We start from the raw sequence: 24,173 nt of genomic DNA, 5'->3' as shown, positions 1-24,173 counted from the left end.
TTCTAGCTACTTAGCTTTTTAAGGATGTGTTGTATGGGAATACTTTGGGGTCTCTTGAGTTGCCTTTAGACGAGGTGGGAGACGTAACTCCTCTTCCCCCGCCTCCAACATCCCCTATTTTCTGTAGTGTGCCCTTTGGCTCTGCTGACTTGTGTTGACTCAGTTGAGTCACATCAGACTGAATTTCCCTGTCTCCTTTCATCGAGTTGCGGATGCGTCATGGGTACTCTGCTGCTGTCGCCCTCTGATGGAAGATTTTGAATCTGAGGAATTTCCTTTGGCTTGTAGGCGTTTGCTGGAGAGTTGCTCTTTGTTTTATCCTCATATAGTGGAGGAAAGAGGCCATGTAGAGAATAGGTCTTGGTTGTCTTGGAGTATTTCAGCGTCCATAAAGTATTTGGAGAATGACATAAAAAGATTTCTTCTCTACTTAGAGAACATTTATGAATTTTCCATGCATACTGCCGCAAAAAGCTGATTTTAAGTCTGCCAGCACTTGTCTTTTGGCTTTTTTAAGCCGCGGGGAACCACCTCTTTTGATAAAGGCACTTTATCTGAGCTTGAACCACCTTTGGTAGAAGATTCGGTTCTCTTTGTCATATTCCTTCGAAGAGAGGCACTTGGACACACTGAGAAGGAGCTGGTTGTCCAGGTCTGTTTTGAATTTAGAAGATTCTATCTTTTACTGAACACTTCATAAATATAATTGCCTCTTCTCTGGCTGCTTAGTGTGTTTGTGGTGCCAGCCAGCCACCATTAAGTGTTTCTGGTGTTAACATGATTTTAACGAGGAAACATGTGAGTTTTTAACTAGCGCAGTCAAACCCATTTCTGACATTTCTGGCAAATATTGTCACACTTGCACTAACTCAGTTTAGAAGATTGAAAACATTTGCTCCTATGTGTCACAAAAGGCATATTTTGCATAGGAGTTGGCAGCTGTTTTTTGGGTCACCTTTTAAGCCTGACTCTCTTCAAAAGAATAAAGGCAGATACTATATTGGTACAAGTCGTATTTTATACCTTTCGTGGATCCGTTCGGTCTTCAGGTTCTGGTGGGAGGCCAATTGCAGACCTGGCATACTTAGTGAGACTTAGGAGCAGGGCCTTAAGTAGTGGAAATACTGCAGGAGAGGTATGACTCCTTTTGGGTTCCCCTCCACTGGCTTAGTCTCCTATTGCTGTTCCTTTGCTTCTTTTCCAGCAAAAGTATAACTTGTTCTTCAGTCGGAGATTGTAATTAGAGAGAATGCAATGGACCAGGTGTCGGTAATTCACTGGGATTTTAACCTCCCAACTTTTTCCTAGTGCCATAAGTAACTGGAGAGTGGCGCCAAGTGTTGGATGTATCGACTAAACATCTTGATGCGCTTGTTCCCATGCTTTTTGGTTTTTGTTTCTGTGTGGTTGTAGTAACTTTCTCTTTATTTGCAGAGATGATATTACTGTCTAAGGTGCTTTGTTTTGGTTTGTGTACAGCGCCTCTGTAAGTATTCATAAGGATTTTGTTGCCTATACGTTTTTGTCTCGTCACAACACCGCAGTGACTCGTAACTCTGTTCTAGCCCATGAAGGAATGGTTCCCGAACCTTCTGTGTCTTTCGGTGGATATCCCGAGGTTTTGAGAAAAATATAATTAAAATTTCAGCAAATGCTGCATGAAGGTTAGGTAATGTTCGTAAGGCCTCATATATTTATAACTGAGAAAATCAGTGCAAAGTGTTTTAGGTCATTTGTGCTTCCTTTACTAAAATACTGCTCTCTGATGGAGTGGTTCATGGTGGTAGGTTTTTGTTTCCTAATATAATAACAGTTATGATTTGGACCATCATTGGATGGTCTCTTGTGTATCAGTTTTTCTTGAGTTGTATTTTAACAGAGATAGTTCACATTCGCTATTAATCCATGATCACCTTTTCCTGCTGAGAGCAACAGATTTGCTGAACAGCAGGACCAATATGCAGTAAATATGCCTCGCTGTTGAACTTTTCGGTTCCAGAGTTCTTTAATTCCTCACACCATTGGACTGTGAAACAGCTTCCCTGAGGATGTTGTGCAATTGGAACTTGAGAGGTTCAAGCAAAGATGCAAGGCATTACTATCCTAATACAATTCATCTTGTACTATTTAATAATTTAACTACGTTTTTATTTCATAGGTAATTAATCTGTTTTTCTAGTAACTGATCTCTCTCTGTATTTTACATTACCTTCTGTTACTTTCTAATAAACACCAGATTTATCGGAAGCTTGAATTTCAAGTCAATGGCCCCTGTGGGCTTGTTCCATACAAGTAGGGTTCATCTTCTGAATAGTATTAATAATAATAATTCAAGCAGATTTTCAGCACTCAAGTTGATTCTCCTTAGCCCGGTGTTAAAGCATAAGTAAATATAAGAGGTTTGTGTCTGTGGGACATGGGAATTTCTTTAAACTCAGTTTAATTATTGTTTCTATATGAGGAATAATGGAACAGATTAGGAATCAGCACAATAGTTTTTGTGGGTATAATCAAAGGAGTAGGTAACTTAGTTGGTTGCGGTTTTTTTGTAGGGCTTCGCGTGGTTCTTATGGCGGCCCTCCCATGAAGCGGCCGAGGATGGAGGGTGAAAGTGGCTACGGAGGCAACAGGTAGGACAAATTCAACTACTAACTACCATTTTTCTTATACAACTACACAAAACTTAAGCTTTATTTTTATATTTTTCTCTCTTCTGCATACCATTGACCACCGATCCACTTGCTATATTCCTAAGTTTTGGTTGTAGCTTTTCGTTTCTGAATCATGGGTATCATTTATATGTCAAGTTTTAAAAAAATTATTGCCTTGGAAGTATCAAAAACTTATATCCTGTCTCCTGAAATATTTTACGACACCTGATAAATATGTTCACATTACCGTTTTAGCTTTTTTTTTTTTTTTTTTTTTTTTTTTTTTTTTTTTTTTTTTTTTTGTTATGGTTCAATAGTATCATTTCTGTTTGTCTGTTTATTTTCTTTGTTTTCTGATGGTGGTGGTGCATGTATTTGTTCTGTAACTTGCCAGATGTATGGAAAACATCTAGATGAGGTTGAAGGTTAAATGTAAGGCTGCATTTTATTAGAAATGGATTGCTACAGAAATGTAAATACCATATTTAATGACATAAGGTGCATGGACATATGAAAAAAAAAATTTTGGTGTAAAGGTTTACAATCCCTTATCTGAAATTCAAAAGGAATGTCGCCCTAATGTCTGTGTATGAACTGTTGGTCCTGGTTAGCCTGTAACACTGGCAGTACCCATTTACAAAAGGCAAATAGTACAGGTGTATTTAAAAGAATTTAATAAAACTGTTGTATTACTTACTGTACCTGGTAATGTAGCGTTCATCATCACATTATTTGTGATTAATCTCAGTGTTAAAATTAACTTACATCTTTGCAGCGAAGGTTCTTTAGCATTCAAAGGAAAGCATAGAAAAATGCTTGGCTAACCCAGATGTACTAAATGATTCATCGTTTCTTCAGGTGTTTGCAGAATGTTTATTCTAATAGAATTCTTCTTGCCATCTTGAAGTCCACCTTGAATTTTGCAGTCATTGAATATTTTGGCCTCTTTTAGCAGATTTTAACGGTATTTTGACATTTTCTCTGCATTACAATGTCTGCTACTGGAAACAGTAAGAATAAAAGTGTTAAGTTCTGCAGAAATTTATTTTGCATTAACCAGAAGATATTCAGCAGAATGTTAGCCATACCAGTAGTTCCAGTTGTAGGAGTTTGGAGTGATTTCAACCTAAGGTGTGATGAATGTTCTGAGTGGTCAGATGAGGTAATGAGAAAGCTTATTAGGTTCAGGAAGTAGTGAAAAGCTGATAAATTAAGATGTAATTGAATAGAACAGGTTGTAAGCCTTTTCTTTCCCTTCTGCCTTCGGCACTTATGGTTTCTTTTCATGTTCACCTCTCCTACCCCTCCACCAGTTTCACTTCCTGATACTCCTTTATCAGGTCTGTCTTTTGCTCCCCATTTAGTTCAAGAAAAGATAATTGATAAACTCAAACAGGATGGTAGTTGTTTGACTTTTACCTTGGTAGTTTGGCTGATTTGGTTTTTGGTATTGACAATAGTTTTTCCCTTGTTGTGAATTTTTTTGTTGTTGTCCCCAGCCAAGAGAAGGTAACAGAACCTTCACTGTCTACAGCCCAAGCTGTGAAATTCCCTGTGACTGTAGGAAGCCTTGGCTTCCAGGAAACCAATTTGTGTCTAGGGAAGAAGGTCTGTGCCCTCCACTGGCTTCCTCTCTCTTAAAGTTCGCAGCTAGTCGAACTCCACTTGCTGAAGGCTCGGTTGGTTATGATTTAGCTGGCTTTATGGCAGCATGGGCTCTTGCTCCTAGAGCACCCCGTAAGAAGGATCAGTTTGGCAAACATAAGTGTATTCTTGAGTTTTTATCTTCTCCGTCTTTCTCTAGCTTTAGTGGTCGTGAATTAGGCTTCAAGTTAGGCGCACTTTTTTATTTTTTTTATTTTTTTTTTCAGTTAAGCCTAGTGTAAATGTTAAAGCCTAGTCTTGAGGTCAGTGTTTCATCATCTGGAAATATTAATTCATGTGCCAATATTGTTCTATCTGTTGTTATTCAACTTATCCTCTCCATTCCTGCTATACAACCTCAGTCTTAACCTTTCCTCCCTCCTTTTCTCATGTAATCTTCAACACACTAGGATTCTCTGCTTGATGCAACAGCTTAGCTGAAAGTGCCCCTCACAATTGCTTCCCAACAAAAGGGTCAAACAGCCTTTTTCAACCTTGAATCCTATGGCATAGCGTTTTCTTCCTTGGATGTAAATGAGCAGTCCTGCATATTCTTCTAGTACAGACTGATTTCTTCCACATAATATACTACAGACAGTCCCCAGTTATGGGGTGGGGGAGGCCTTTGGTTTCTGTTCTCAGCAGGGTGCTGATGAGTGAAGACTGCCAATAACTGAAACTTGGTGATTATGGCACTTATGATGCCAATATCTGGCTAATGGCGCCTGTTTTACGTATGTTATAGCACCATAACTTACTAATGGCACCTTATGGCGCCGATAACTGGAACTCGGCGCAGAATGGCATCATAAATTGCAGATTTCTTTGTGCTAGATAAGCGCCATGAAACCAGATTGCCATTAACTGAGTCTGCCAATACTGGGGACAGCCTGTCTTTGTTTTGGAAGAAGTTGCTGCTGCTTTATAATCCGTCCACCACCCAAAAACTTGTTATTGCTACTCAGATGAGGGTATCTGTCTATTAAGGGTTAACTGTTCTGTATCTTTGTCTTTGGGAAACATTTTAAAACAGATGGCACTTTCTCCTGAATGAATGGCCGGCCTATGGGAATACGCTGGCCAGTCTCATTCTTTCCAAAGAGGAAGAAACTGCTCCATTCCTTCTTAGACCGGGCCCTCTTGTGGTTATGTCTTTGTCTTTATTTCTTGAACATCATCTTTGACAGGTTTAAAGTCTTTTGGATATTGGTAGCAATTGTTAGTGCTGTTATCCTGCTGAATGCAATTTTCATGGTACTTTATACAAATTCTTTTGAAGTTGAGGGCATTATTTCTGGAGACTATCCTATTTTGTAGACTTTGATTCAATCTATACTTCTTTTTTTCTTCAAGTAAGCTTCTCAGGAATAAAGGACAGTACATAATCCTTCAATTGTCTGAATTAATAGAGCCATACACAAGGTACGAAATGTCTTAAATGTGAAATATTGGCTTGGGCTGGGTGTTACACTTACAATATCCATTTGCAAAGGTCAGATAGGCTATTACAGCTGTATATAAGGTAAAAGTAATGATAATCAAGCTGATATCCATTTATATATTATTATCCTACTATTCATCGTAATAGAAGAAAAAAACTGATAATCTGCTATACGAATTCAAGTAGGCTTGGCTAATGTGTACAGTCTCAGAATTAGCTGATCAAGGCCTACTTTCAGAAAACTATGAGAATCATTATTTTGTTGCTGAAAGAAATGGATCACTACTGACATAATTGGAAAATGGGTATACAAATGAAAATTAACATGTACTTTGTTAATATATAATCCCTCTGTATGACTGTCACACTTATCAAATAGTACACAAAGAGAATTTTATCACTGGATATTTCATCTCAAATACAGTGTTCACATCCACAGTCAAATATTAATTAAAAACATTCGTCATGAGTTTTGTCATGGATGTGGGCAACACAATGAGCTATTTTTAACTCTTCCCCTTCCCTCATTTGAAGGGAAGTGATACATGCACAAGCTAGGGGATTATGAATGTGTTTCTTTGTCTCATTTTAGTTGTTAGTATAGTTAGTAATATTTTTTTCATTTCTCTCTCTCTCTCTCTCTCTCTCTCGTCTCTCCTCTCTCTCCTCTCTCCTCTCTTCTCTCGCTCTCTCTGCTCCTCCTAGTCTCATCTCTCTCCCTCTCATCTCTCTCTCTCTCTATCTCTCTCTCTCTCTCTCTCATCTATTTTTTGCTTTGTCCTTGACATATATCATTACATGCATTTATCTCTTTCATATGTGTTTGGTCTAGTGGTTTTTGTAGCCCTGTATTACATGCTGCCTATCGTACATAGCACACAAGAAAATATTTTATCACTGTTGATATTTCATTTAAAAGTATTTAAAATGCAAATTTGTAGATGATGGCATCATGTTGTGCTATTTATAACTTGTCTTGATACCATGAACCAAAGAAAAGGAGTGTTGATGTATATACTCTACATATATGCATATGCTAAGGGTATCAAATGTCTTTATCTCAATGGGTAGAAACTTTATTCTTTTTTCATTATGTGCTGTGAAAGTAAACATGAGAGTAGTGCAGCATAAAATTATAAAAAAAGGAAAGAGTGATTGTTGTGATACCTCAGGTCTCTCTCTCTCTCTCTCTCTCTCTGTCGTCTCTCTCGCATCTCTCTCCCTCTCTCTCTCTCTCTCTCTCTCTCTCTCTCTCTCTCTCTCTCTCTCTCCTCCTCTCTCTGTGCGTGTGTGCTGTGTGCTTGATGCATCACATCAGTTTATATTACAGTACTGCACATATCCTTAAAAAAATAAATAAATAAATAAATAAAAAAAAAGACTGCCTACCCTCTCCACCCATCTTACACTGCATTCCCACCCCTCTCCCAGCCAGAGAAAGTCCTTCCCTGTTCCACCTACATTCCAGAATAACTGCTTTATTTATTTATTTCTATTTTTTTGACATTGTTAATGTATTACATATCTTCGGTTCCTGGTTCGGTGCTAACAGATAATGTTGCATGTCAGATAATGAAGATCTTGATAATTGAGGGATACTGTATTCCATTTACTTCTTAGTTGACAGATTGCTTCCTCGCCTGTTGGCAGCACCTTTAGGACCAAGTTACAGATTGACATTAATGGCTTTTATTATAACATGCAGGCTTAACAGCTAACCGCATTTCACCTAGGCTAGGCAAGAACTGTATTTAATTACATACACCCCTTGCATGTTTGTGCTGTCTTTCATATTTTCTACTTGTAATTTTTTCCACTCTTCTATCTATAATTTCTGTTAAAATAAGTTAAATAAAAAAAAAAAACATGCAGTGCATGTATTAGCATTGTTTATGTAAGCTTAGAAATATATTTTAGACTAAAATGTGATACAAAGTCAGATGTACATGCAGCATGTGTAGCTTATATATTTTCTGGTTGTAAGTTTTTATTCCATGTGTGTAGAAAATTGCAGGAGATAGACATGATTTAGTATAAGCAAAAACCATAGGAAAATTAAAGTCAGAAGATGCATACCAAGTGCTTTTGTGAGACTGTTTATTCCTACATCATGGAAAAGTTCCTTTTCAGTTCAAAAAGTAGGGAAAAATGACAGAGTTGTTTTGGGATGTGATGTGGTGTAGCTTTTGATGTGAAAACAGTACATCCTGGACTAAAGTCAGAGCCCAGCACTTCAGTTCACTGACAGGTTTTATTCAGCCTGTAGAGAAATTGATAACATGTAAGATTGGAGTTGCAACAGTAATTTACAATAAAATTATTATCAATAATAATATATTTATAAGGTGAGTCCCATTCGTATGTGACAGGCCCCAGGAGTTATTGACTTAAAATTCAAGTTTCCAAAGAATATGATGTTTATGAAAGAAGTAGCAGAAGAAATGGAAATTACAGAAAGAAGAGATCAGTTATCATTAAAAGATAAATTGACAAATGAATAAATCGATAAAAATGTAAGTAAAATATTAAAATATATAGACAAGTTGAATTGTATTAGGGTAGTACGTAATGCATTGCATTTTCACATGAACTTCTGAAGTTTCCATTGCACCACATCCTCTGGGAGGCTGTTTCAGTCCAGTGGTGTTGGGAATAAAGGACCTTTGGAACAGGAAAGTTCAACAGCCAGATACATTTACTGCATATTGGTGCTGCTGTTCATTAAAAATGGTTGCTCTTGGCAGAACCTGTTGTTACTATTAATGAGTCTTGAGTGACAATTGTGGTGGCTTTTATAGCAAGTGATTTAAAGTACAGAGCAGATGTTCTCGGCTGGTAGATGAGATACTGAACAAGAGTTTTCGAAATTATTCTATTGTTTTTATGTTCCATCACCAGCTGAAGTGTCATTGAGACAGCTGTATGGAAACTATGATTTGTTCATAAACGAAACAAACCTTCGGTCTTAACGTGAGGATAATACTAGCGCTAAGCTGGAAACCAGTAGAATTAATAAAAAAAACTTGTGAGATCCAGGGACTATTGGTATCTGTACCAGGTCACGGGGTATTGTAGTTCCCAGAATGCCCTTGGTGTCCCATGACCTATCAGTTACTTTCCTACCGCCTTTAAGATAGGACGTGATTACTTCATATTTGTTTAAAGCCGGTTTAGTGTGCCCATTTTTATTCATATTTCCTTTGTTCTCACTGGGTGATCTCAGTGTGGGTGTGATCTGGTAGATGTGTGTAGTATACGTTGTGAGATGGAGAATTTTGCTTCACCAAGGGAAATTTCTTCGGGTTCTCGCAAGAGACAAAGGAAATGCCCTGGAGTGAGTGGGTTTCCTTGTTCAAGATTTTTAACATCAGTAATGGAAGTGATGAGAATGAAAGATATCTGAAGTAGATAAAAAAGTAGATCAGTGTCGAAGAGAAAAATTAAGACATGATCAGGAGCAAGACATTCTGACGTGTGAATAGTTTCATTTGTGTAAAATCCAATTTAGAGATGAAAGGTGTATCAAATAATGAAAGTTTTTATATAGTTCATGGTGTAGCATTTTGTTTCTTTCAAAAGTTACCAATGAAAGAGTTGAGCATTGGGACTGAAAAAGACAAATATATATATATGGCTTCTTGAGCTGTGAGTTATATTTTAGTGCTGAAACCAATGAAAATTTATAACTTCAATATTGTGGTTAACAGGACAAAGTATGTCTTGAAAATATTGAATTTGACATTTTCTTTTAAAATATGCTGTTGGTAAAAATTTTATATGTATGTACAATATTTGAAAACTATAAAAAGAATAACATTTGTGGAATGTTATTTTTTAACTATACTGGTGTGAAAAGTACTATTAAAGGTGTTTCTTAATTTACATTTGTAGATATTTTAGTTAAAGTTGAAAACGGTTTCTACTTATTTCACATATGTTTTATTATTATCTAGTAGTTTACCTAGACCATTGAGGCAAAATATAATCAAAGCCTGATTTTGTTACTTTTAGCACAATATTAATGGGATCATCTTTTTTCAGCAATTATGGTGGTGGTGGTTATAATACAACGGGGTATGACAGCAACTACAGTGGTGGATATAACTCTGGAGGTCAAAATTATACCCCAGGTGGATATGATGAATACAAGTCAAGTGAGTTAAAAAGTTACTGTTTCTCTCCTTTATTGCAGTATTGTTCTGCATTACAGTAAACCTTCCGTAATCATGGGGGTCGCGTCCCAGACCCCCCTCGAATAGCTAAAATCCGTGAAAACTTAGAATCCCTCTAAAAAAGCTTATAACTGCCTATTTTGACACAAGAAAAACCCTCTAAAAATGCTTATAACTGAATACAAGCAGCCCTCGGTTAGCGGCTGGGGTTCCGTTCATATCCGCCGACGCAAAGTGATTTTCGACACTAAGCGATTTTAAAGCCTACGGCCGCTGTGTACCGTCTTTCGAAACTCTAGACCAGTCAAAGGTGCCGTAATCCCACAATGGCGCAATAAGTAAAATTATAGCTATGCACTATAGTACTATAGAATTTACTGTACAGTAGTACTATACAGTGCATTATAGCATTATAAATACTGTAAAGTGAAAAAAGCCTAGCTTTAATCCTTTGGGTTTCTAGAGTATGTAAAGATATAATAAGGTTGATATAGTGTACAGGTAGCTGTAGTGTTCAAATTATGATAATTCGTCTTACGAAAGTCCAATTTCATGAGAGACCAAATTACAGTAGCCTAACTTTATCCCATCTTCTAGTTACATAAGTTCAATAACAGCAAAAGAGAATGATGAAAGTAAGGTTTTAACGTTATACTCGTTGCGTGAACGTGTACCGCCATGAACAACCGAACGAGAAACTACTTTTTTTTTCCGTTTGGCGTGTATTTCAATCATTGTACTACAGCACACTATTACCGTAGTTGTTATAAATGGTGTTATGTAGAATAGAAGTGAGATATCTTATTGTAATAACTTTATTCGCTATAGATCAAAGATCAATATAGATTAAAGATCAATCGGGAAATATACTGTTAAATTTAAACCGAGTTATAACTGAAGCTGAGAAAACTGTTCAAGCTGCTAATGACTATTATCGTACATTGGCAACAAGGATAAAACTCCAGTTAACGTATGCCATCAAACACAACCGTAGATAAAATTGAGATAAAATAATTTTAATCAAAAGTACTGTGCTTGAAAGAACACATTTAACTCTTGGTTTCACACCAATATAAGATAAATAACGTAAAGTTTGTATTATGATGATATAAAGGAGAATTGTGAATGGAATCACGTAATTTTTTTACGCAATAAACATGCCGCCAACGTAATCTGTTAACGAAAAAAAAAGTAGTTCACATCCACAACGAGACATATTCAATTCATATTTCCACCTAAAAACATGTTGTATGAGGAAAAATAACCTTGTCTCATATAAGTCAAGTATCTAGATACTCGTTTATGCTAACTAGAAGAAGGAGAATTTGCTCAGAATTGCGTTATGGCAAGACAAACTCGTATTCGCCATCGGCTGATCTCAAACCACAACATTGGCCGCTCCGCAGAATACTGGCTTAGATTTGGCGTATTTTATAATACAATAATATGAGCATACATACAATATTATTGGATACAGTGAAGTAATGTATAACTATTTAAAAGATTTATGGAAAAGATGCATAATTAATAAAATAATACCATGCATTTTTCGGAACAGTGGCGGACAAGAACAAACATGAAAAACATCCCCTGACAACGTGGAGCGTAGTTACAAAGGCTGCCTTAATTTGTATCATATTTATGTACAAAAATAAAAATACCCTATACGTAATACATTTTCATACACATTTTAAACATAAAAGCATGAATATTTATAAAATCGACACATCAATCGCTAATTTGCACTTTTTTATATATATATATTTTCGGAAGAGCGGCAGGCGGCGGCTCACAAGAAAGAACATGAAAAAACGTTGTATTTGGTAACGTGAAGGGCAGCTTCAAGAGCTGCCTTCCTATCATATTTCTGTGTAGAAATAAAAATACCCTCTACGTAATACATTTTCATACACATTTTAAGCATAAAAGCTTGAACATTTATAAATCGACACACCCATAGCTAAATTTGCATGTATGTAACTCGATATTTTCGGCATAGAACAACGTCAGAGGCATATATTTTACTCTAATACCTATGTAATAACTCTCCATAAAATTTGTTAATATAATTTGCATAACCTTTTTGGTCTGAACTGCATTTCTACAAATGTATGAACTCGTTAGACAACGGCGCTAGTTAACTGAAGATTGTGCCGAAAAAGTGCCTTTTTTTTTTTAATGAATTTTTTTGACGACAGCTGTAAAACAGATTTGCCGCTGAACGATTGCGCCGTTAACCGCGGGCCCCCTGTATTATAATAGTTTTATTACAAAAAGTGCATTTAGTCATGAAAATATGAAAATACAGTAATTTGTGACTATTTTTCAATGACAAATACCACAGATTGGTGAATTTCCTGCGAAGAATGGGTATATATGGTCCAAAGAGAAATCCGTGAATAGGTGAGTCTGCGAATCTCAAGAAAGCGAATAAAGGGGGTTCAACTGTAATAAGTTGAAGACTTTGGGGACATTGAATAAGGCAGAGCTGTACTTACATCTTCAGGTTTTTAAATGTTTGCATGACTGGCTGTAGGAAGTTTCTTGGATGCTGAATTCTGACCGTTAGCTTTTATTAGATGTGCGGCAGTCTGGCTTTTATTAGATGTGCAGCAGTCTGGGACATATGCAATATGATGAGAAGTAGTCCATAATTTAAACTTGGACAGTTTAAAGAATTGATTGTTACATTATTGGTTATCAGTGAAATTTAAAGGTAATATTGTTGGTACAGATTTTACAGGAAATAGCAAGATAATGTTGCTGCTGTGAAAGTTTCATTATTTTGGGAGAAGGCACTCTTAGGAATTTCAAGTCATTAAGAAAATGTGCATGTGATTTTATTTTTATAATTTGGAAAGCATTCTTTCATGAGCTGATTCTTTAACAGCATCTGCTTTTATTCACTTTATTATACTAAGAGAAGGGAGATAAACAGTAATTTGTGTGTGTAGCCTGATTGTAGTGATTAGTTGAAGTAGCCTGGGATTTTTTTTTCAATTTCTGGCATGGCTGTATTTACAAATGTCAAGTTTCTCTTTGGAATTACTGTAGATGGAAGTTCAAATAAATTTGTTTTGAGGTTAAGTGTTTCTTATTTTCTATAGAAAATATTTTTAGAATGAATTGTTATTTTCTATAGAAAATATTTTTAGAATGAGTAGATTACGGTAATGTTTGTGGGTATTTAAATGCTAAAAGAAAAGCTAAGCATGATGCCCCACCCCCTTATTTTTATAAACTATGTTAGGATCTTTTTCTTTCAGAAAAGTATAGTAAAAGTTTAACAGGCATCTCCTCACGTAGAAGTTTTGTGTATTTTAGCACAACACATTAGTTTACATATGCCTAATCCTACAGTCCATTGGCTCCAGACACTGTAGAAACAGAACCCTTCCCCATTGTTCAGGGACACATCTGGGAGCCACAGGCCATTTGGTAAGCAAGTAGCCATGGTGGAAGGGGGTAGGTATTGATTCTAAGCATAAAACTTGATTTTGACAGGCTTATGCACAGCAGAGTCAGAATCAACTTTCACCTTTCTTGGTGGTTCGATGGTAAAATCATGCTTGTATATATGTCATCATTTTCGAACCAGTTGGCAGTTCGAATCCCACTTGTGATGAAGCACATATCACCAATAATTCCCTGTTATGAATTTGAGTATAAGCCATTGTTTTTCTCCAAAAACTGATTCCAGCGGTAAGCCAATTTGAACTTGGAAGAATCATGTGAAATTTTCCATTGACATTGGGAAAATGTCATCTGTTGGCGACAATTACGAAGCGCAGTCTTCCCCTCCCTTACCCTACCCTACCCTGCCCTACCCTACCCTTCCCTTACTGCAACGAAATCACTAACGAATTTACGTTACTAAACGAAATCGTTAGACCGAACGAGTACCGCGTGCGTACGATAACGATGCTGCTACCGAGTGGCCGAGGCACGCCGCTACGTACATAGATGCATCATGGGAGGGATGCTGACCAATAGGAGAGAAGGATCTCATGGCAGTGACTAGCATCAGGAATCAATGGGAGAGCAGGAGGATGGTGGCGAGTCTACTCAGTTGGCGGCGCGCGAGTTTCAAAATTGTTATCGGTGGTTCGGGCGAATCTCGGACTTTACAGAAACCTTTCGTATCTTGAAAACTTTTCGTATGTAGAGCCGTTAAATTTTTCGTATTAGCTTTCGTATCTCGAGTTTTTCGTAAGTTGAGCCTTTCGTATCTCGAGGTACCTCTGTATCATAATTTTAAGTAGGTACCTTCCAAATCACTGGCCAGGTAAAGCTAACCTAAGAAACTAAGTTAGGAAGAAGGAAGCAAAAGAAAATAAAAGGGGAAACTTAATAATACTCCTATCTAACACATACAAACTAAATTACACTTAAAATTTAATTGTTCATAACGGAACAAACCTTCGGTCTTAACATTGGGATTTACTAGCGCCAAGCTGGAAACCGGTAGAATTAAAATTACACTTGTGAGATCCAGGGGCTATTGGCATCTATACCAGGTCACGGGGCATGTATACCCAGAATGCCCAGGCTACCTGTGACCCACCAGTTATTTTCCTACCGCCTTTAAGATAAGACGTGTTACTGTCTATCTGATTTAAAGCCGGTTTTTCAGTTTGCCCGTTTTTTACCATCCATTTCATTTGTTTTCTTATTACCTTTTCTTTCTCCGAGTGTGCTCAGTGTGAGTGAAGAGTGTATAAGTGGTATGATGGAGAATTTTGCCTCAACATCGGGATCGTCTACCGTTTCGAAGAGGAGACAAAGGAAATGCCCAGGAGTCAGTGGCTTTCCATGTTCTAGGTTCCTAACTTCGGTGTCGAGGGATCCTCATCCAATGTGTAGTAGGTGCAGGGGAAACGTATGTACGATTACTAATCCATGTTCTGTTGGTCGGTGGAACAGTGGAAAAAGTTCTATGAGAAAAGCCAATACAAAAGGAAGGTGGTGACGCCATCTTTGGATGACCAAACCTTACCGGCTTCTTTTGTATCGGCAATAAAACAGGCTGCTCCATATGTTCTCCACCTGCTTTTGATTTGTCTCATACCCCTTCGGTTTCTCCTAGCGGTTCAGTATCGGAAACGTCAGGAGGGGCCTTGGGTAATTTTATGAATAATATGCACTCTCCTTTGTTCCCAGCAAGTAGTGGGGGAGATCCGCCATCTTTGTTCCGGGCTCCTGTTCCCCAAGCGCATAGGTTGGATGGTACGTGGTCAGCGCTAGGCCTACCAGGCGTACCAACCTTGGATGGTCTGCTTGCACATTATATGACGTCACGGTTCCAGCAGGGTCCGGCAGCACTGAATGTTCCTCATCCCCCGGGCTTGCAATTTATGGGAATTAATGCCGCGGCTACGCCATCAAACTCAGTGTTTACAGCGATGCAGAACGTGGGAGGTAGTTTGGCAGCAAACGTGCGGTTGCCAGCAGAAACCTCTCAGTCTCTCCCTATGAGAGGGATGACGTCACAACATAAGTCACACACCGATATGGCAGGCGTGATGACGTCACAGACTGCTTCTCGGCCTATTTCGCTGCACCCAGACGCTAATACGCCTTCTGACCCGTCAATGCAAACTGTAATGCAGAAATTACAGGATATAAAGAGAATGAATAAGAGAGACAAAAAGAAAAAGTGTGATTCGCCTTCTTCGTCTTCTTCCTCTAGTTCGGCGTCATCGCTAAGTCCGATAATCAATTCTTCCTCATCTTCAGACCAAGACTGTCATATCCAAGTCAGCAGGAAGGTCGGGAAGTCAGTGGCTATTAAGCACAAGGTTAGCAGATGAAGCCGTTCGCAAGAATCCGAAGAAGCGAGAGAGGCAACGGCCGACGGACTAGCGGCCGATGCGGAGTTGCCAGTTCGGATTGCAAAAACTACGATACCTCTGGTAAAATCGACGTTGGCGGCGAAAGGTGCAGCAGAGGATAGAATGCAGGTCCCAGTTTCGCCCGTAAGGCCGTTCAAAATACATATGAAGGACGATAAGGCTCCTATTAAAAGTACGAAAAATAGGGAGTCGGCAACCTTGGCCGGATACGTTCGTGGAAGGCAGTGTCCGTCTGGATGAAAGGTCGAGGCTGAGTTCTCCGACGCTCATAAATGATACAAATACTAATAGAGACGAAGTTATATCTGTCTTAACCCTTAAACGCCGACTGGACGTATTTTACGTCGACATTTTTTGTCTCTCGGGTGCCGACTGGACGTATTTTACGTCGACATACAAAAGTTTTTTAAAAATTCGCGGAAAATCCACTTTTAGGCCTACCAGCCGAAAACTCTTGAATCACGCGCCTTGGGGGATGCTGGGAGTTCACGGATCAAGGTGTTGTTTTGTTTACAATCGTTACGCACTAAAAAGTATCTGTGACACATCTCTGAAATTATTTCGTCACTTTGACATAATTTTTGTACCATTTTAAATTAGCCGTTACATAGAGTATTATATATGAAAATGTGCGCATTTTTATGTAGAATACAACAAAAAAATACTCATGATTGTAGCTTTTATCAGTTTTAAGATATTTTCATATAAATAACGATAAGTGCCAAAATTTCAACCTTCGGTCAACTTTGACTCTACCGAAATGGTCGAAAAACGCAATTGTAAGCTCAAACTCTTATATTTTAGTAATATTCAATCATTTAACTTAATTTTGCAACTAATTGGAAGTCTCTAGCACAATATTTCGATTTATGGTGAATTTATGAAAAAACTTTTTCCTTACGTCCGCGCGGTAACTCTTCCGAAAATAATCATACATGCGATTGTGGTAATGTTTGCACCATTTTAAATTAGCCGTTACATAAAGTTTTATATATGAAAATGTGCGCAATTTCATGCACATACAACTAAAAACAACCCATGGTTGTAGCTTTTATCAATTTTGAAATATTTTCATATAAAAATGATAAGTGACAAATTTTCAACCTTCGGTCAATTTTGACTCTACCGAAATGGTCGAAAAACGCAATTGTAAGCTAAAACGCCTATATTCTAGTAATATTCAAGCATTTACCTTCATTTTGCAACAAATTGGAAGTCTCTAGCACAATATTTCGATTTATGGTGAATTTATGAAAAAAATAACATTTTCTTTACGTCCCGCGCGGTAACTCTTCCGAAAAAATCATACGTGCGATTGTGGTAATGTTTGCACCATTTTAAATTAGCCGTTACATAACGTTTTATATATGAAAATGTGCGCAAATTTCATGTATAATACACCATTAAATAGTTGAAGGTTGTAGCTATTCTCATTTTCGAAATATTTGCATATAAATCACGATAATAGAAAAAAAACCACGTTCATCGGTCAAATTTGACTCTACCGAAATGGTCAAAAAACGCAATTGTAAGATAAAACTCTTACAGTCTAGTAATATTCAGTCATTTATCTTCATCGTGAAACAAATTCGAAGTCTCTAGCACAATATTTAAATTTATGGTGAATTTTTAAAAAAAAACTTTCCTTCCCTCCGCGCGCGGTTCTCCGCCACAAATCTCCGAAATGCGTAAGTCCCATTCTCGGAATATTTGCTCCGTTTCATATTAGGCATTTCATAGAGTTTTATATATGAAAATGTGCGCAATTTTATGTAGAATAAAACGAAAAATTTATTTGAAAGGTTGTTAGCTTTTCTTATTTCCGAAAAAAGTTGCCTATAAAAAAATAAAAAAATATATCAATAAAAAAATTCGACATTCGGTCAACTTTAGCTCGTCAGATATGGTCGAAAACTGCATTTGTAAGCTAATATTCTTACAGTATAGTAATATTCAATCATTTTTCTTCATTCTGAAACATATTGGAAGTCTCTAGGATAATATTTAGATTTATGGTGAATTTTTGAAAAAAAATGTGTGTTTACGTAAGCGCGTTACGAATTCATGCATTATTTTGTGATAATATTTTTTCTATGTGTGCTTTTATCGTTTTACAATTTTTGGTGTTATATATCAAAATGATTGCAATTTAGTGCACATTACAACGAAAAAAAAGTAACTTGTTACCTTCAACCGTTTTGCGCACAGTGCGATTGAATACAATTATATATGAAATTTCGTTTTTGCTCTATCATATATCGCATTATTTATATATGATGTATAATTTTTTTCATTTCTGATGGTTGCATACTAAACTTCAAGCAATGACAAAAAAAGGAGCCAAAAATGAACTCTTAATCTTGAAAACTAAGCGCGCTGTGATTTTTTGAAAAAAATATTTTTTCCGCTTACGCGCTCACTCTCAAACCCCTCCGGCATACGGGAGTCATTTTTTTATTTACCGCTCCGGCGTTTAAGGGTTAAGGGAGCCTTCATCTTGGAGATCTAGACAAGATTCTCGCTCAAGATCCGTGAGCAGAGAAAGAGTGAGGCGTTCTCGTTCCCCTGCTGACTATCCGGGATCGAGCCAACGGCGGCCAGCAAAGATCAAAGAGACCGCGGCCGTAGGGGCAGGCGGCCGTGGAATTCCGGGCCGTCTGTCAGAAGATAGGGGCGAGACAACATCCCTTGTGACGGAGAATGGTACACTAGAGCCGGAGAAGACAGAAACACCGGCCAGGATGCTTCCGCCTGGAATTGATATGGCATTGGGATTAAAAAGGGATACCAAGGTGTCGTATGAATTGCCTTGTTCGAGTCATGCGGAGTCGGTCTTGCAACACGTAAATGCAAAGATTGCAGGAAGGGATAATTCCTTAAGATCTAATAGATCATTTAAATTTATTCCCCCTCCAATGATAAAGCAAAGAAAATATTATACGACACCGAAGGTCCCTTTGCTGTCTAGACAAGTGAACCCTAATGTTGTAAGATTAAGGCCTGGATTAACCTTGGATCAGGTTAAAATGGAGTGCCCTTCGATGATGTACCAAGAGGCTGCTACGTTAGAAGCTTCTTGGTTAGACCTTGGTCAACAGCAGTGGCGAAGATTGCATCCTCGGAAGTAACAAGAAAAGTAGTGGATGAATCATTGTTCATTAGATTACTACAGTCAGGTTCCAAGGCGATTGCGTACCTGACAAACGTAAGTGCCAATGTTTGGGCAAATATCCTGCTAATGAGGAGAGATGCAGCGTTGGCTAGACTAAGCCACAATGTGGATTTGGATTCCCTGTTAGCAATGAGGAATGGGGATATCTTGGAGTCGCAACTGCTGTTGCCAGAGGTCATACTGGAAGAGGCGATAGATAGAAGAAGGATGGACACTAACGATAGGTTGGTGCAACAGGCAGTTAGGAAAACGTCTAACAGTCAAGCTACTCCTTTGGAGGGAAGACAGCAGCAAATGTCTCGAAAGAAGACAGTGAGACTACATCCCTAATAGAGTCACAAGACCCTCTTCCCCAAAGAGGCTAACTCATCGGCCCTTTCACAATAGAAACAACAGAGGAAGGGGCAGTATGGGAAGAGGGAGAGGCTCAAGAAGATAGGATGGGCGCCTCTCATCACTCGGCCACACCAGTTGGGGGTTGCCTGGCAAATCACTGGAAGGTGTGGCAGGAACTAGGGGCAGAGCAGTGGGTGGTGGATGTTCTCAGGATCGGGTATTTGATCCCGTTCGAGGTAACCCCGCCCCTGACAGATCAGCCATTACCCCATGTCGCTTATGCCCACAAATCTCAGAAGGCCATTATTCTTCAGGACGAAGTGAAGAAGATGATGGAAAAAGGAGCTGTGCAACAAGTATGCAGTCCGTCAAAAGGCTTCTACAGCAGGATTTTCCTGGTACCCAAAGCCAACGGGGAGTGGAGAACAGTAATAGACCTGTCAACGCTGAATCTGTTTATAAGGAAAACCAGTTTCAAGATGGAAACTCCAAAAACGGTTCTACAAGCAGTCAGGATCGGAGACTTTATGCTGACAGTCGATCTCAAAGGACGCATACTTTCAGATACAGTCCATCAGTCTTCAAGGAAATTTCTCCGCTTCAGTCTTGCAGGGAAAGCTTTCAAATTCAAGGTCCTGTGCTTCGGATTGACAATGTCTCCTCAAGTTTTTACAAGAGTGTTCACTCTCGTGTCGACGTGGGCGTATGCTCAGGGGATCAGGCTAATAAGATATCTGGACGATTGGCTGGTGATAGCAAAGTCCAGGGAGAAATTACTCAGGGACAGGGCGACCCTCCTGCAGCTTTGTCACAGCCTAGGTATTGTGGTAAATCAGGAGAAGTCGCAGTTGGATCAAGTCAACGTTTGGAGTATCTGGGAATGGTTATAGACACAACAGAAGCCAAAGTATTCCCGACAGACCAAAGAATAGAGAAATGCAAACAAGTGGTGAATGCCTTTCTGGGAAAACAGACACAGCCAGCAAGACAGTGGCAGGTGGTGCTGGGTATCCTAACCTCCCTGGAGAAGCTAGTACCACAAGGAAGGCTACACCTTCGGTCCCTACAATGGAGGATGAAGGAGTTTTGGTCACCAATAGTAGATCACCCATACGAGCAAATTCCCTTGTCGGCAGAAGTGAGGAAAGACTTGCTGTGGTGGGTGAACGACGACAATCTGACAGTGGGTGTCCCCCTTCAACAATCCTCTCCAGACCTCTTGCTGTTTCTTGGATGCGTCACTAGAAGGCTGGGGAAGCCCATAGGAGGAGTTGATGGTGTCAGCAAAATGGAGTTGCAAGGACAGAGAACTCCATATAAACGTGCTGGAGTTAAAGCAGCGTTTCTAGCTCTACAGGAATTCAGGGAGAGAGTAAAGGGACACTCAGTGGTATTGATGTCAGACAACACCACAGTAGTAGCTTATATAAACAAGCAAGGAGGCCTAGTTTCTCGGCAGTTACATGTGATGACAGTTCAACTTCATCAGTGGGCTGTAGAGAACCTTGTAGACATCAGGGCCAGGTATATTCCGGGAAAAAGAAACATAGTGGCCGACAAGCTGAGCCGCAGGGATCAGATTCTGGGAACGGAGTGGTCCCTGCACCAACAGGTAGTGGACAAGATGCTCATGTTGTGGGAAGGACCGATCATAGACCTATTCGCAACCAGGTACAACAAAAAGTTGGAAGTGTATTGTTCAGTAGTCCCAGACGCAGAGGCAGTAGCAGAAGATGCGCTACAACACCCCTGGGACAATCTGGATGTGTACGCATTCCCTCCATTTGTCTAATCCAGTCAGGTTTCGAACAGGGTAATGCGGTCTCAGAACCTCAAGATGACCCTGGTAGCCCCGTTATGCCGAAAGCAGAGTGGTTTCCAGACCTACTGGAACTCCTAGTAGATGTGCCGAGAGAGTTACCCCCATGGAGCAACCTACTGTGTCAGCCGCACATGGAGAGGTACCACCAGTCGGTGAAGTCCCTATCGCTTCACGGGTGGAGACTGTCAAGTATCTCCTCCGAGCGAGAGGGTTTTCGCAGAAAGCAGCAACTCAGATGGCAGGAAATATCAGAAAATCATCTGCGACAGTATACCAAGGAAAGTGGTCAGCATACTGTGATTGGTGTCGTAGAGTGAACTTGTCTTCACTTGGTACCACTATTCAGCAGTTAGCAGACTTTCTGATATATCTCAGAACAGAAAAGCATATGTCTGTATCTGCAATGAAGGGGTACAGGGCTGCTCTAGCCTCAGTCTTACGAATGAAAGGTGTGGACATTTTGTCTTCATGGGAGTTGGCCATGCTGATGAGGAGCTTTGAACAGTCATGCCCACCAAAGGAGCTAAAAGCCCCAGATTGGGATCTGACCAGGGTACTGAGTAGTCTGACAAAACCCCCCCTACGAACCACTAAGGCAGTCCACAGATAGGAGCCTGATCCTGAAGACAGTTTTCTTATTGGCCCTGGCTTCAACCAAAAGGGTGGGGGAGCTACATGGCCTGTCATATCTCATAAAGCACTCGAGAGGTTGGAGATCAGTGGTATTTGAGTTTGTCCCAGAATTTGTGGCCAAGACCCAAAACCCAACAATAGTAGACGGCAGATTCGACTCCTTTACCATACCTTCCTTGGCAGACTTTGTAGACAGTGACAAAGATGAGATGCTCCTGTGCCTCGTCAGGGCACTAAGGGAGTACTTAAGGAGAACAAGGCATCTCAGGCCGGGGTGCCGGAGGTTGTTCGTAAGTACAGGACGGAACAAGAAGGAAGTGTCCAGGAATACAATATCGTTTTGGCTAAGGGAGACGATCAGAGATGCTTATATGGCAGAAGACAGAGGGTCAGATAGCCAGGTGGGAGCTAGAGCTCATGACATCAGGGGCTTGAGTGTTTCTCCGGCATTTAAGAAGAACATGTCTGTGGATAGAATTCTGAAAGCTGGTGTGTGGAAATGCCAAACAACTTTCACCTCATTTTATTTGAAAGACGTTGCCCATAGATCTTTGGACACTTTTTCCTTGGGTCCAGTGGTGGCGGCCCAACAAGTGTTATAGCTCATCCAGTGCCCCAGGCGGGTCAGTTTGCGTCTAGTCTAAGATGAAGGTATGAAAGTAGAATGAATGGGATGACGTCTTTTTTCTTTACTACTTTCTTCCTACTCCTTTAACTAAGGGCAATATGAAGGAGAGTACCGTCATGTGCTGGAACGGACTAGATGCAGGTGAGGTGGTCAGCCATACTGTGAAGCTATCTTAGGTTATGATATACTTTTCAGTAGCAACACACCCCTCTAGATAATAGGGAAAAGAGGGGCGAAGGTGGATCCAGTTGCAAGGGACAAGAGTAAACAATAGATTGGTATCTACACCCAGTGGGGGAAAACCAATAGATCCGCTTATATCTTTGGTTCTAGGTTCATTGTCCATTCTTTTAGAATTTCCCTATATATTCGGAAATGGATAAGGTGGCAAACTCCCAGTCAGTTGTAGAGACTTACCTCCCTCCAATAAGTAAGTCTATCCTAATGTTAAGACCGAAGGTTTGTTCCGTATATGAACAAATACCAAATTTGTAACTAATTTGTATTTTTCATAACTAACAAACCTGAGGTCATAACAGGTAAAGGCCCACCTCGAACCACCCCTCTAGCAGTCTAAACTGGGTTAGAAATATAACTGATGGGTCACAGGTAGCCGTGGGCATTCTGGGTATACATGCCCTGTGACCTAGTATAGATGCCAATAATCCCTGGATCTCATAAGTGTAATTTTTAATTCTACCCGTTTTCCCAGCTTGGGCTGTAGTAAATCCCAATGTTAAGACCTCAGGTTTGTTAGTTATGAAAAATACAAATTAGTTACAAATTTGGTATTTTAGTAACCAGGAGATATGTTATTAAGAATGATTATAATCTAGAAACTTTCAGTTAATAAATAATAAAAAAATGAAAATTAATAACCTTACAAATTCAAAGTATAGAATAACCAGGAGAGGCTTGCCAGAACAACTCATCTGGCCATACAAGGTCTAGTAGACCGTACTGCAAACTGGGGCGTGCAAGTCTACAGGTACACAGCGATCCTTGATCGTCTTAATAGTTATAAAAACATCTCATACCTGTAGATAGCTGCCCTACTTGTCTCCACGAGTTCCAAGAACTCACTGACACTGAAGAATGGGTCAATCTGCTCAAGCTGCAATGCCTGTAGGTAACCCAAAGCACCACAGCGACTCCGAGGGTGGTAGCCTCCAAGAATCCAGGACGTCAACGAATCTCGCACGCCACAAACTGCACCATTCTATGTTGATATGTGACTTGTTCGAAATCCTTTCGGCTGGCGAATGCCGCAGGTGACGAAACACCAGCGACCACACTCACAGGACAGCGAAAGATTAAATAAGCCGTGATCCAAAGCTCCTTACAAAAACTGCAGAAGTGACCTTAAATAAAGTGGTGAAGCATCAGACTGTGAGGAGGAACTCGAACTCACTCTGTCACGTATCACCATCCGTACGACCAAGCCTTCCACTCGAGTCAACACTGCTCACAAGAGAGAAAAACATCAATCGTTAATAAGCACTTAAGTAGTTCACTAATACTTGGGGAGAAGGTGGTAAACAAAACGCCTAAGGAAAACTGCAAAGTCATATGACTCGAGCTTAAATATACGAGAAACGATAATAGATTATTAATAAACTTAAGCTAAAATAAGATCAAAAGGTTGGACAGAACTATTAACAAATAATAATGAAATTACTTTAATCTAATACTCACCCTACCCTGCCCTACCCTCTGAGCACCTCAGTGGCGTGATCGGTATGGTCTTGACTTGCCGCCTCAATGGCCGTAAGCTCGGTTCTCCGGCATTCCATTAAGGTGTTAGAGATGAGTATTTTTGGTG

The 24,173-nt window shown here is 39.4% G+C and overlaps 1 protein-coding gene across 11 annotated transcripts in view; it reads left to right on the top strand.

Moving 5' to 3' along the window:
• The window catches only part of LOC135214905 (uncharacterized), a 119,930-nt gene that overhangs the window by 54,452 nt on the left and 41,305 nt on the right, over positions 1 to 24,173 (top strand). For 10 of the 11 annotated variants that reach the window (XM_064249361.1, XM_064249362.1, XM_064249365.1 and 7 more), the window contains 2 exons: positions 2,553 to 2,630; positions 9,778 to 9,890. In XM_064249361.1, coding sequence (XP_064105431.1) covers positions 2,553 to 2,630; positions 9,778 to 9,890 — 191 coding nt within the window. The remainder of the gene's footprint in view (positions 1 to 2,552; positions 2,631 to 9,777; positions 9,891 to 24,173) is intronic. The other variant, XM_064249364.1, reaches the window with a different exon arrangement.

Source organism: Macrobrachium nipponense, chromosome 46 (assembly GCF_015104395.2).
Source record: "Macrobrachium nipponense isolate FS-2020 chromosome 46, ASM1510439v2, whole genome shotgun sequence".
Taxonomy (NCBI): Eukaryota; Metazoa; Arthropoda; class Malacostraca; order Decapoda; family Palaemonidae; genus Macrobrachium; species Macrobrachium nipponense.
The sequence above is the reverse complement of the archived record's forward strand: the minus strand, read 5'-3'. Positions and strand labels throughout refer to the sequence as shown.